A 14,947-nucleotide genomic window follows, 5' to 3' on the forward strand; every position below is an offset into this window, starting at 1 on the left:
ATTCAATATAGATACAGAAACATTCCATTTATTTGTATTTATGAACAAGAATATGTTTTGGAAACAGACAGTTACTTTTTATCTAAAATTTGATAACATACCGTACCATTATTGTGTGAAATGAAATTTATTTTTTACTCAATCAGTATTTTGCAAGGAGCCATGTAATCGTTAATTCAACTGATTTAAAAAATCAGAACATGAGATTCTACATATTTTCCACAATCTGCAACGTAAATTGAAGTATTTCGCTTGGTTTGGTTGATCAGCAATAGTCTATAATACAAAACCTGAAGCTTTATATAATGATATTAATTTCAAATTAAGATGATCAAAAAATGAACAACGGCTTAAAAATATGTTATTACTTTAATTACTCTATATTTGTAATCCATGTTTTAATCAAAAATAATTATGTTTGTATATGATAATTCTTTTTCTGATATTTTCGTAAATTTTTTCAAAAATATTATACTTTCTTCCGAGCAACAATTACGCAGTTCGAGGTTTTTTTTTTACACCATTTGTATTACACATTGACCATATTTTTTTCTCGAAAAGATTATTTTTTATAGCCGAGTTTAACTGATTGAACATTTCTAAGCAATGATAATATGTGGTTTAGTATTTTTATGTTAAGTAAGATTTGTTATACGCTATGCACAACAGTTCATAAACGGGAACTAAAAATGATAATAACAATCTAATATGTACACTACAAAATAATCATGAAAAATAACAACAATATTTTCAAATATTTTGTTCAGAATAATAAAGATAAAATTAAGAAATTAAACAAAATAAATGAACAAATACATGAATAAACAGAACTGTCTAAAACGGTTCTAAAAACAGAAATGTCAGAATCTGTTCCATGGTAGAACTGTTCAAAACTGTTCTTGATTACAACAATCAAAAACTGTTCTGGTGTTGAACAGTGTTTGTAAAGGCGTCAGAAAAATTGTTCTGGACACTGTACTGAAACGGTTCTCCCGACATTTCTTGAAGATTTTAAGAGAGGATAGAACTTGTTCCAACTTAATATAGATTTTTTTTCAGAACTATTTCAATCCATACAGATTCGTTTTATGTCCACTCAGTGACGTTGGTAACTTATATAATCGGTATGTTGACGCATAAGTCGATTCTATTTATTTGCTTCCATCTGTATTTCAGTTGATTAACTTTGGTTAATTTTTGCTTCTGAAGTTTTGAAAAAGGAAAACGAATTACATGCTATACATAAATCAAACGGTTATACATGTGATTAGACCTGTATTTTTTGTAAGTGAAAATATCGGTATTTGTTATGAACGCAAACATTTGGAGGATCAGAAAACTATTTTTATCATTTTTTTCCAATCATTCCAGATCTGAACAAGTTTCTTATTTATTAACGATTTTATTTGTGCTTATACGTGTAAATTGCATGAAATATGAGGTTCTTATGAAATACGATCTTTCTTGTTGTTAACGAATCTTATAGATTAGAAACCTCACTAACCTGATATGAAAGGAAAGGACTTGTGTCAACATACCGATTAATTGAAAGAAAGGTTGTTTGTAAAGAACATATGTTGGTGTTGTCGAAATGGAGCGACGTCAAGTGTCGAATTCAGTCATTCTTCCATATTGCACTGTTGTGTTAGTTGTTGCGCCAGCAGAACCCCCTTTTAATGAAGTCTGTATAATGTGAACACGTTCGTAACAAATCAATTGAGATATATAAACGCAAGACGATTGGGCAAAGAGTATGTTAATACTGAGAAGTGGGAAGTTGTCTACGGGAATGCAAAAAATTTGAAACCCTATAAAAGTATGTTAGGCAAAATTTTAAAATATTAATCCCTATTACTAATCATGATGTGGACCGGTCATTGTTATTGAATCTTACGCAATTTGATTGGATTAAGTTATTATTAGTTTACCTTCAAACTGCCCTTTTTCATACATGTATATTGATTAAATCAGAACATGCACGAATGTGTACAATAACTTAAATGAGCTTCAAACTGGACACTGGACGAGTCCATATTAATTTTTATCAATGAAACTAAAAGTATGAAAGTTAAGAATTGCCACTTTTTATATTTTCACAAAATTTCCACTTATAGAGTAGATACATTATTTTTTAATAGCCTATTTCGGAGAAAAAAGAGAAAGTTTGCAAATCAGACGTTTTATTCCATTAACCAAGTCATTTCTCGAAGAGAAATGCCGAAATACATTTTACGCACGGCTACGCCAGGTAAAAGTATTGTTTATCTGACCAAAAAGAAATATTTTTCAGTCTCATTATAATGTCATAATTACAATTAATCCCAAACAAAAGTAGTCAGTAAATAAAGTCAAAATATGTCCGATCTGCCTATTTTTGGTCATCAAAATTCAATACGATCGTTTTAAGGTCAATTGTGTCTACCTCAAAAAATCTTGTTAGGCACTTTAAATATGTATATGTGATTCAATGGTATAGTAAATAAATAAAGAAAAAGGGAAATGTGCTAAAGATAAACGTGTGAGTTAACACCACAGTAGAAATTATAGAATCTGCCAAACACGTCAATATTCTATGCAATATCAGGCTAGTTGAAGATAACTGGTGAAATGTCTGACTTACAATTATGTCTTATCTTCACATTTTCATCACTAGTTGAAGATAACTGGTGAAATGTCTGACTTACAATTATGTATTATCTTCACATTTTCATCACTAGTTGAAGATAACTGGTGAAATGTCTGACTTACAATTATGTCTTATCTTCACATTTTCATCACTAGTTGAAGATAACTGGTAAAATGTCTGACTTACAATTATGTCTTATCTTCACATTTTCATCACTAGTTGAAGGTAACTGGTGAAATGTCTTGACTTACAATGAACGTCTTATCTTCACATTTTCATCACTAGCAACTTTGTCTTATACATGCACGTTTTTATTCCGATTTTATATGTGATCATTAAAACAGTCCACTTTTTTTCAGCTGCCCAGTCATTTTAGAATTGTATATTATCGTTTACTTTGAAAGTTATTTTTATATAGGTGAAAAGTCAGATACCACAATTAAGGATGTGAAAGTGCGAATCAGGATAGGTATTAAGTTTAATGAATGCATGTTTATCCCACATAGTATGAAATGGAATAATCCTTTTAAGACATGTGCATGTTATAATTCAGTCAGTGCCGTTGAAAATTGAGCTTTCTTTAAGATCGTTTAATAGTGTATGCGTTAACCATTTTTATTATTTCAACTTGCAGCAGATTGTATTCAGTAAAAGGTATGACTAATTCCCAAGGTTTTTATTTCACTCACAGGATCACAATATCATTACACTTAAATGATTTTGAACATTTCTATCTTCATACATTAAATCAAAATGTCATTCAATGCTATACGTTTCTAAAATGACAACATTGTAATATTTTGATGTTTTTGTAAAATTTCCAACGGACATCGGGAAGCAATATGAATTAATGTGTACCTGAAAGACAATCACGACTTTACTTTGGATAGTTTCGTTTCTCTTTCGGAATGTCATTCACGTTCACATTTTTGGACAAATACTTAAAACAACCCCCTAATCTATCAAAATTAAAGTTTTGACCAATGTTTAATATAAATAATGTGGTTTTCTGTTCATGAATACAACATTCTGTTGATTCAGACGGAAAGTACACATATAAAGCTTTAATACTGTAAATTTCAATCAAGAATAAGTCTTTTCGATAATGATCCTGGTGTGACATTTTCATTGGAAATTAGTCCTACCTATTTGTATTTTATGTTGGTTGTTTATGCCTCCTAGACCCAAGTTAATTAGTCTTAGATTTCCGATCTTTCACTCTCTTTCTTATGTTAACAATACTTTCGGCAGTGTAGAATCTAAAAACCAGCATGTTTTAACAATTCTTAAAACAAAATAAAACAAAAATCTTATTCTGAGAAAAAAATAAATCAATGCTTGCATAATAATAATATGTATGTATATGTTGGAATTTAGATTCTGCACACACTTTCTGCATGCCTCAATGGTATACTTTTGTGATTTCTGTATATAAATAGATTACTAAATTTAGATAAATCTGTGTCTATAATTTCTGGTAAGTTATATATATTAGAATTGTTAATATTGATATATAGTCCTGGCAACAGAATATTATTTCTGTTATGGCAAATATGGTGTATAGATCTTAAAACCAATTATATCAGGATTGTTTACCAATGACGACCAGTTAAGTGAACATTATATAGATACGTTTGGTGATATGTTAATGTTTAAAAAAACTGAATTTCTCTAAGTAAATACAATGTTTTGAACTAATTTAGGAGAATAATGAAAAGGATTTCAAGTTATTCTTGCGCAAAGAACTATTTTGTCACTACACCACTTGTCCATAGCTTCTCCTGTACTAATATAGACATTACTCTGAACTAAATGCGAGATATCATATGTGTTTTTTTAGCATATAGATAAGAGTCGAAACAATCGCCGAGTTGTATATGTACATACTTGCATCAATTCAGGACGGTGTGGTTCAAAAATTATCTCTGGTCATGCACAAATAGGGAATAAATGTAATAACAAAACAAGTTAAAAAGGGAAAGTCCATTAAAACTGACAAAACGAAACGCTCGACATATCAACCAATGAAACGACTAGAAAACAACTGTCATATTGCTGAAAGGTACTTACGACAAAGACTGTTAATCTCCAAAGGGCGATTGGATTTCCCTTACGATTCATTATTTCTCAATCAATAAAATCAAATTCAATAAAATTAAAAATTCTAAATTGAAAAGAAGGTGCGTGTGACTCGTGAAAAATAAAAGTTAAGTATATATCTCTTTCATTGCTACACGTTCTTGTTGTAAACACAACAAAAGAAGAAGAAAAAAAGTGTTTACCAACTTTTCAAAAGAACATGTTTAAAAAGGATTAGGCCACTTTTTGTCCTTTTATTTCAAAAATGATAAAGTAGTAAGGTTAAAATCTATCAAAAATAATAAGATATTCACACAAAATAAATAAATCATCTAAACATCAGTAAAACACTTGCAATAACATATTTACCACAAGCATAAAACTTCTTGTATGCGGTTTTGAGAGAAAATGTCGGCTTTTATCAATCATTAATTCAGACCTAAAATACTAAAAATATTTAACAAATAGACAACAACATTTTTGTCAATTAAATAACATAAATATGTAAAGTTTTAGAAATGATTAGTTATGGTTTATTTTTCTACTAGCTTTTATAGTTTTAAATTAACGGTACCAATTTTTCTACTTTTGAACCATCTTTAGAGAATAGAATTCAATATAGGGACACAAATCCCTCTGTAATTATTGACTTACCAAATATACATCGAACATAATTGGCACATGTTTTAATTAGCTTGTAAGGTTAAAATCAAAAAGTTAATATCGGAAAAAAATCTTCTCATGCTTTGATAATAATAAATCGCTTTAATAATTCAAAAATCTTTATTAACTATGTACCAGCGAGAATTGAAATGTCAACAACATGAAAAGTACATCAAATTTGCTTTCTCCTGTGTCTGTATGTGTTTCATTAAATAAAATGAAAATTAATTATAGCCTAGAGTATATCCTGTTAATCCAATTCCTTACCATCGATCACAAAAAGCTCCTTTGATTAATAGTGTATTAATGGTAATACAGATATATGTATGTTTCGTGTAAAAAATAACTATAATGTTCATAACAAGAAATTTTTATACAGAACCATATCTTTCTTACTGGAACAAAACTGTTAGTAGAGGTCACAATATAAAATTATAGCTCCATATATTTTAAATCCTCAAAGCTTGATTCTGTCAAAAATACAAATTTGAGTATTAAGTTATATTAAGAGATCATTTATTAACTTCCAATGTACTTGTATTGGTTTGCTCTGTTGCAAGATCGAGGTGAAACATAAATGACAAATTACATTTATTTCTTAATTTAAAACCATTTTCAGCTTTAAACTCAGTCGAAAAACAGTTTTAGTAGGACCATAGTCATACCAATCAAATACTTTAAATAAGTGTGCAATAATTCAAGGGATAAAATCAGTTGGATCTTTACTGCAGGCTACCAGGGCTATTTCGAAGGAAAAAATAATTCATTCGTAGTTATGTCTAATTTAGGATAAATGCAGAAATCAGGAAAGAGATATTCGAGAACTATTCCAATGTCATAAGAAATTCCGTCGTTTCATTTATATTTGTCGTCTCTCAAATATTACTTGTTCCTTTGCTTTCAACCGGAAGTGTATCAATTAGAAATATGACATTTTCAGCAATGTAACAGCTGTCGTCGGGAATCCAAAATATACATTTATAGATAAATGTACTCGGTGAATTGAATTTATAAAATTTACGTTGTTGGATCGTCATGGTTAGAATAAATTTTGGTTCAATAAGGTAATCGTCCGAAAACCATGTTTTCCTTTCTTCAAATATCATCATATCTTCAAATAGTTGTTATACATGTATAAGTACCTTAATCTGTTCTCCACTTCACACAGATATTGACCGCTGTCCTGATGAAAATGCAGAAGAAGAGAGAGCAGAAATTATTCACTTGGCAAAGGAATTAGGTAGAAATAGAGAAATATCAGAGGAAAAAGCAGCAAAGTTGGCCGCTGCTAAAATTGCTCAAGGAGAACACCATAGTTCAATGTGGTATAAAGTAAATGCCAGGCGAGGCTTTTCGGGTGGACATAAACTTATACCTAAGATCAATTCTACACTTAAAGAGGTACGTTTCTTAGAACACGTCTTCTCTTTTTGCTAAACCACAAAATCGTTAAGTTCTTAATATATCTGAAGTTCGGTAATTATTTTTGAAATACTCTGCTCACCAATGTTTTAAAATAATGCAGTTGTGTTATTAGCTCACCTGGCCAAAAGGGCCATGTGAGCTTATGCCATCACTTGGCGTCCGTCGTCGTCGTCGTAAACTATTTCAAGCATCTTCTCTGAAGCTACTGAGTCAAATAACTTCAAACTTTAACTGAATGTTCCTTAAGGCATCTAGTTTATAAATTGTATCCGAAGTTTTGATCTATCAACAAACATGGCCGCCATGGCTAAAAATAGAACATAGGGGTCAAATGCAGTTTTTGGCTTATATCTCAAAAACTAAAGCATTTAGAGCAAATCTGACGGGGATAAACATGTTCAATAGATCAAGATCTATCAGCCCTGAAATTTTCAGACAAACCGAACAACCCATTGTTAGGTTGCTGCCACTAAATTGGTAATTTTAAGGAAATTTTGTAGTTTTAGGTTATTATCTTGAATATTATTGAAGATAAATATAATCTGTAAACAGCAAAAATTTTCAACAAAGTAAGATCTGCAAAAAAAGTTAAGTGACCAAAATTGTCAATTGATCCCTTAAGGAGTAGTTGCCCTTTAAAGACAATTTTACACAATTTGTTCATCATGTTTGCTAACATTTGAAAATCTTCTCCTCTTAAACTACCAAGCCTAATACTTCTAAACTTTAACTGAATGTTCCTTAGGGTATTTAGTTTATAAATTGTATCCGAAGTTTTGATCCATCAACAAACATGGCCGCCATGGCTAAAATAGAACATAGGGAACAAAAGCAATTTTTGGCTTATATCTCAAAAACTACAGCTATTTGAGCAAAAGTAAAATGGGAGTCAAAGAAATAAAAAGGTCATGATCTATCAGTTATGAAATTTTCAGACAAGTTCGACAACCTTTTGTTGGGTGACTGTTGGAAATAGTTTATTTTTATTAAATTTTACTGTTTTTGGTTATTTTATTTAATATTATAAATGATAGAGAGAAAGTAAAAATGGTAATAACTGTTCAGCTAAGTAAGATCTACAAACATTACCAAAATAGTCAATTGACCCCATAAGGAGTTATTGCCCTTAAAACGTTTTTTTTTAACATTTTTTGTGAAAGTCTAATTACTTATTCAAAAATTTTCTTCTCTGAAACTACTAAGCCAAATACTTAAAAACTTTAATTGAATATTCCATAGGGTATCTTGCTTATAGATTGTATTCGGGGATTTGATTCATTTAAAAACATGGCGCCAGTTTCTAAAAATAGAGCATAGGGGTCAAATGAAGTTTTTGGCTTTCATCTTTAAAACTAAAGCAGTAAGAGCAAAACTGACATAGGTGAAAGTGTTAAACAGGTTTAGATCCACCTGTCAAGTAATCTTTAGACCAATAGGACAACTCACTGTTGGGTTACTGTCCAGAAATAGTTAATTTTTAGGAAATTTTACAGTTTTGGGTTATGTATTATCTTTGATATTATTATAGACAGAGAGAAAGTGTAAATGACAAAATTGTTCAGAAAAGTAAGATTTACAAATAAGTCAAATGCCTGAAACTGAAATTACAGGTGAGCGATATCAGGCTCTCATGAACCTCTTGTCTAATTTCCAACATGTCTTAATGCTTTTTGAAATATAGTTGTAAATATTATTACTCAAACATGTCAACAAGATACGGATAAATTTAACACAGTTGATAAAAACTTTATTATTCCTACCTACGGAAAAAACTTATCCCTAAATTTGACTTATCATATTGATGCTATCCGACTTTTTTAGTTTAGAAATGTGCATATTGAATATTACAAGGAAACATTTGACCCGGAAGAAGTTTTAATTAGAATAGAGAGAGAGAAAAAAACAGACGGAGTGTGTAACACTGCTACTGTTTCACAGAAATTCAATTTATTAACGAATTTGATTTTGTCCACCAGTCATTGACCATATTATTTATTGTATGTCCGCGGTTTAAAAAGTATTTTAGGTTTATTTATAGAAACTTCTTTTGTATCGCTTTCACTCGAAAATAGTAATGCAAAAAATAAATTCACAACTGCTAACTTTTTTGAACGTAAATTAAGGAGAAGCCGAGCCTTCTACATTTTTAAACAATCTAGTCTTGTTGAGAGATTCCACTTCTTTTTAGAATTTTTTCATCGGACAAAAACCTGAAATTATTAAGTCATATAATTCATTACTTTCAATTGATTTTCTCAATTATATGAAAATTATGTGGTAAGACAATGCCATTCAAGATGGACAACTTCTTTTTGAAACTAACTAACACAAAAAAGAAATATGATGAAACATCAGAATTTCGGATCCTATTTATGATTCTTAAGCAACAGCTATCTGGTTCCTGGTCTCTGAAACGTTTTCTTTGAAACAAAAATTTTACATTTGCTGAGAACAAAAAAATGTATGTGATTTTTTTTAAAAGTGAAGACATATGTATGGCCAGCTGGAGAAAGCCAAAGTAAAGTATAATATTTTTACTGTGTGTTGTGTTGTGTTGATTGCATAGATATTAAAAAAACAATTTATCATTTTAATAAACCTGTGGGTGTGCTTTGCATTTCAGCTTTATGAAAATGTAAAAATGAGGCAGTCTCAAATGTTGTCCGACATAGCGTCTACTGCAAGTATCAATTTCATTGACCTTAGTGATGGAGGAACAACTGCTGTAGTCGAGTTTACTGCATCATCATGTGCTGTACTTGAAAATGAAGGCAAAGTTAGAATAGGGCTTAGGCGGATTGGGAGAATGGATATACCAGTTACAGTATTGTAAGAGTCATTGATATGAACTAATCAATTAAAGTGAAAAAAAAACATTAATCTGAAAGAAACATATTTATTTCCATTGTTAAACAGAAAGGCGAACGATACCAAACTCAAGTCGAAAATGAAAAACGACCAAAAGACAAATAACAGTATACTAAACACAAAATATGATCCTACTGAATCACCAAAATATTTTGATATCCATTGAACTATAAATATACACAAGCTTCTTTCATTTACGTTCATTAATTCTAGAAATTTTCCGAGTTTGACTTTTCTTCATAAATCAATGCTTTTACAGTTAAGAATGAAATAATACGTTTTTATGTAATATAATCTTAAACTTAACGGACAGTAAACACTATTATTGTATTATATTGGCAGTTGTTTTGTCTGGTTTTCTTCGACTTATGGGGTTTGATTATCCTCTTTATAGCATGCACAAGCATAACGATTCAATTGAGATATATAAACTGCCTACGGCATGTTACTGCTGTGAAATTTGGAAAGTGAAAATTATCACGTTTCTTAAAGATTCTAGTTTGAAGTCGTCCATCTGTGTCGATATCGTTTTTCTCCTTTTATTTTTTTAGTTGAAGTGGGATTTAACCTACGTGTTCCTCGTTTTTCTTCCAATGTTCCAGTTTTGCAAAAATTATACTAGTTATAGGTCTCATGTCCTATATGTTAAAGAACGTCTCCTTTCTTTTTTTAAATGAGTATAAAGATGTTCAGATGATTTAAAAAGATTAAATTATTTTTCACGACCCAAGAAGACCAATTATCAAATTGAAGAAAGCTATACATTGATAAGGGTTTCCATCGTCATAACTACTACATGACCAGTCCATAAATTTCAATGTTTAAAAACTATATGTATTTGATATTAGTTATGGAAGTGTAAGAAAGTTACTCGTTTTCTAGAGGTTTTATTATTCAAAAATTGAAAACATAATTTGCCAATGTATGTCATTACAAGCACACATGAAAATAAAAAAAAATCTTGCCTCTATTCCATCTTTTCAAATTCATTTCGAAGTAATTTAAGGTATCCTACACAAATTTATTTTTTTGATGCCTATAGATCAGATATACATAAAAAAAACGAGTTACCCATTTTCGTTTTGACTCCTGAGGTAAGTTATTTATCTGCAAATTTATAGAAAAAAGTATACAGATAAATCTACCTTCTTTAAGATACGTTCAGAAAAAAAGGTTAGTAAAAAGTAAAAGAACAAAAATACCGAGCTCCAAAGAAAATTTTAACGGAAAGTCCTTAATCAAATGGCAAAATCAAAGGCTAAAACACATCAAGAGAATAGAAAACAACTGTCATATTCCTGACTTGGTACAGGCATTTCCTTATGTAGAAAATTGGGGATTAAACCTAGCTAAACCTCTCACTTATAAAGCATTGTTACGTGATCATCAGCATTCTGGAAAACTGATATATCAAGGTCATGTTTCTAAACTTTCTGAAAGTTTAGAATATTCGCGCGCTTGAAATTCGTCAAACTATCCCTTGTAAATTGCGTTGATTTGAAAAAGTCGTGCGCTTTATGGACCTCTAATGCTTTCCCATGTTGTTCCATGGAGACGTTAAATAAACAATAACACCCTGGTGGCAGTGAATTTTTGTTCGACTCGACCTTACCTTTTATTAAACAATCATGAAGCACATAAAATCTGTATGTTCCATCCTTATGTATTATTTAAGTTCAAACTTTGTCATCTATGTCATCATTAACTTGACATATTTGTTTCCAATTACAGAGTGGAAACTATTGATGGAACAGCTGACGCCGGTAGTGATTATAAACCATTGAAGGAATATGTAGAATTTGCACCCAACGAATCGTTACGTGAGGTTTATGTTGAAATTGTGGATGATGATATATGGGAACCAGACGAATTTTTCTTCATTAAATTATATCTTCCAGAGGAAAAAAAGCAAAGCGATGTCGTCATTGGGAAGGTCTCCATAAATCAAATTACTATTATTAACGATGACGGTAAGACTATATTTAATGTATATTAGTCTAATAAGTGTTTTTATAAACCTAATATATTTACTTACATCATGCATTGGAGGTCAATAATAGTCTGAATAATTGACAGTGAATTGTCTCAAAGGAAAATATAAATATGAAGTAAAAAAAAATACGAGTGCTTTAATATGATTAAAGAACTTCTGTTACTGTGTTATTCTGTAATCAGGTAATATTCATGACTTCCAGTTTATATGTTTGCGTCCTACCAGAAAAGTAAATCTTGCATTCGTTTGATGTGTTTGAGCTTTTGATTCTGCCATTTTATAAAGGACTTTCCGTTTTGAATTTCCCTTGAGAGTTCGGTATTTTTGTTATTTTACTTTTTGCAAATAATGGCAAATGATATGTTCATTTTCTACTCTCAGTTCCATTTCCGAGTGAATTGAAAATCAGAGCTTTGTGATAAAAGTTTGACCCGACATTTGTCCAAACTTACTATCAATGTGACAGATTAGACATAGATCAAACACTGTGAAAACACGTCGCTAGATAGACTTTTCGCCTCGGTCAATCAATGCTTGATGATGATCGTAAAACTTGTGTATTGTCGATGTCGATTTCATTCGTTCTTCATCGTACCTCCATGAAGCATTTTTTGTGTGAGGAGAACATTCCTGCTAATGGAGTCATTATAGTGTGAACATGCACGAGCGTAACGGGTCAATAGAGATTTGTATACACAATACAATGGGACAAAGGGGTATGTTACTGCTTGTATATTGGAAGTTGACAATTGAAAAGTTGAAATCATCACGTTTCTCAAAGATTGTAGTTTGAAGTCGTCCATCTGGGTTAATATCGAGGAGAAAATCAAGATATGAGTCTGATTTCCTGCCAGAAAAGGAATTCTTGCAAATAATGTTAAAGTGCCATGTTCAATTCCTAATCGAAATTCCATTTTCTAGTGACTACAAATGTATCTCGTTCTGTTCAGTTATTCAGTTAAAATTAGGAATCAGAGTTGTTTTATGGTTGACTCAACATTAGTCCGAACTTACTACCAATGTAATGTTATTCAATTTGAAATTCGTTATTGGTTGTCAAGAAAGAAAACGAGTATTCTAAATACTAGTATTTTATTTAAAAAACGTCAAAATGGTAAAATTTCATATCAGGTTGTCAATGGTTAAATATCGTTTTAAAATGTATAAATATACATATAAAGAATATTACATAGTAAACAAACTTAGACTATGTCAAATTGATCTACAATCATATAGCTTTGTCAAATTGATCAACAATCATATAGCTTTGTCAAAAAACTACTTCTCTATTAATCATTTTTCCATTTCAGAACCTGGGAAATTCGAATTTTCAAAGCCAAGTTATATCGTTCGTGAAAGCAATTCAACTGCTCAAGTAATCATAAAAAGAATAAATGGAGCTGATGGGTCAGTATCAATCAACTGGAAGACTACTGACATGTCAGCGAAACATAACGTTGATTTCATCGGGGGACAGGGAGATCTTACTTTTAACCATGGAGAAACCAGTAAAACATTGTCTTTTGCCATTATGGATTCTATGGTATGAATTTAGATTGAGATTAAATTTAGTTTAGTATATTATTCTCTTATATCTCTAATGCGATTTAAAAGGGTTCTTGTTATATGGCTATCAAGTAAGGGATTCCCTTACAATAATAGGGAACATCAAAGATCAGAGTACGTCCTTCAATGAATGTTTGCACTAGTTATATAAAAGGCTTTTCACACCTCCTTAAATCAATAGAATCAAAGCAAAACATAATTAGTGACTTGATTCACGAAAGCAACGTGACGGCAGATGCTAGTATTTTGGCTTGAATTCCAGATTTGTACTGAATTAACAAATCCTTATACCATACTGTTTTGCTACATTACAGTTGGCCAACAGATAATTTAAAATGGAGTCGAAGTGTAAGCATTATTATTGAGTATCGAAAGCTACTATAGCTGTAAGTTACCACATAACAATGGTATACAGCACATAGAAATATTAATACATACAAGGGCAGACATATTAAAAAATGGGGAAGTTTTGCTCTTTTTAAGCTACCAGAAAGAGATCACAGTTTTCAGGTAGAGATATTTGGTCCTGATGGAGGTGCACAAGTTGGAAAAATAGGGAAGACAATTGTGACGTTAGTAACAGATGCAGGTAAATATTAAATATAAGTACTAGTAAGCCATTTCGCATAGCACTGACATTGACACATGTGTCATATCCTGAACTTATAGAATCCCTCTGTAACGCCTCGAATACCTGATAATATGCATTACATGCACTTAATCCATTCCTTACGCTATTTGTTTAAGCATAAACTCATTTGTTGATGAAACAAGAACCTTATCATCTTAACATTAAGTCATTAATAGCACTTACTCTGTTTGTTCCTTGCATTTTGTTAGTTATAATTGTTATAATGTTTTATTTTTTTACAGTTTAAATGGTTATTCTTTCAAATGGTATGACGAGTTGATATACTTATTGGCTCATGTAAATACTGTCGATTTCAATCAAATTGAAATGAAGACTTCATGGAAACCTGTGTATTTTTTATTCTTTTTTTCTTGATCGACATTATTCAAGCGACAGCTGTGACTACCTTAGCTAGCTTCCTAGTTTTGACACTTCTTTCCCGCTTATTTACAGTCTGGTATATAACAATTTTATGGACATTCTGTTGGTAGCTAGACTGTGTGCGTTGTTTTGTTGTTTGTTTTATAGTAACTACATATAAATAGTCAAAGGTGTAGCTTTGTGCGACCGAAAGATCACTTAGAATATTGTGCAATTAAATTTTTTTTCAGATGGAAATAAAGGTTAATTGAGTCTTACTTTGCAAACTTTAAAGATGTCTTATGTTCAAACTTTTTCAATTACTTATATCACACAATCATAGCATTTTGATAATGTCAATACATGTTCTTATCAACCTGATGCAAGGATATTGACTCAGGATGCATTGTTATGCTTGTCAACCTTTTTTTTTAAAAGTTACTCTTCACATGTTTCTCTTGTAATTTCTGAACTCAAATGGAAGCTCAATTCTGATTGGCAAAATATTCTAATTAACATCCAATCAAATACTAACTATCTTAAACAGGACTTAATAATAATCTAATTTTAGTAATATAAACTTGATAAATATATATTTTCAGTCAGATCAGGTCAATAATTGTTCTAGCATAACAACAAGTGACATTAATTAACAAATCACGGCTTTGAAATAATATACAATTACTGTCTTTTGATGAGGTTCATATATTTTTTTTTCACTTTTGAAAAAACTGAC

General features: G+C 30.7%; 1 protein-coding gene across 1 annotated transcript in view; it reads left to right on the top strand.

Annotated features, from left to right (window-relative positions):
* The window catches only part of LOC127707932 (sodium/calcium exchanger 3-like), a 39,481-nt gene that overhangs the window by 18,010 nt on the left and 6,524 nt on the right, over window positions 1-14,947 (top strand). The window contains exons 4-8 of the mRNA XM_052212690.1: window positions 6,537-6,769; window positions 9,417-9,622; window positions 11,393-11,631; window positions 12,965-13,197; window positions 13,704-13,809. Of these exons, the coding sequence (XP_052068650.1) occupies window positions 6,537-6,769; window positions 9,417-9,622; window positions 11,393-11,631; window positions 12,965-13,197; window positions 13,704-13,809 (1,017 nt within the window). The remainder of the gene's footprint in view (window positions 1-6,536; window positions 6,770-9,416; window positions 9,623-11,392; window positions 11,632-12,964; window positions 13,198-13,703; window positions 13,810-14,947) is intronic.

This window comes from Mytilus californianus, unplaced genomic scaffold (assembly GCF_021869535.1).
Source record: "Mytilus californianus isolate M0D057914Y unplaced genomic scaffold, xbMytCali1.0.p SCAF_7, whole genome shotgun sequence".
NCBI lineage: Eukaryota > Metazoa > Mollusca > Bivalvia > Mytilida > Mytilidae > Mytilus > Mytilus californianus.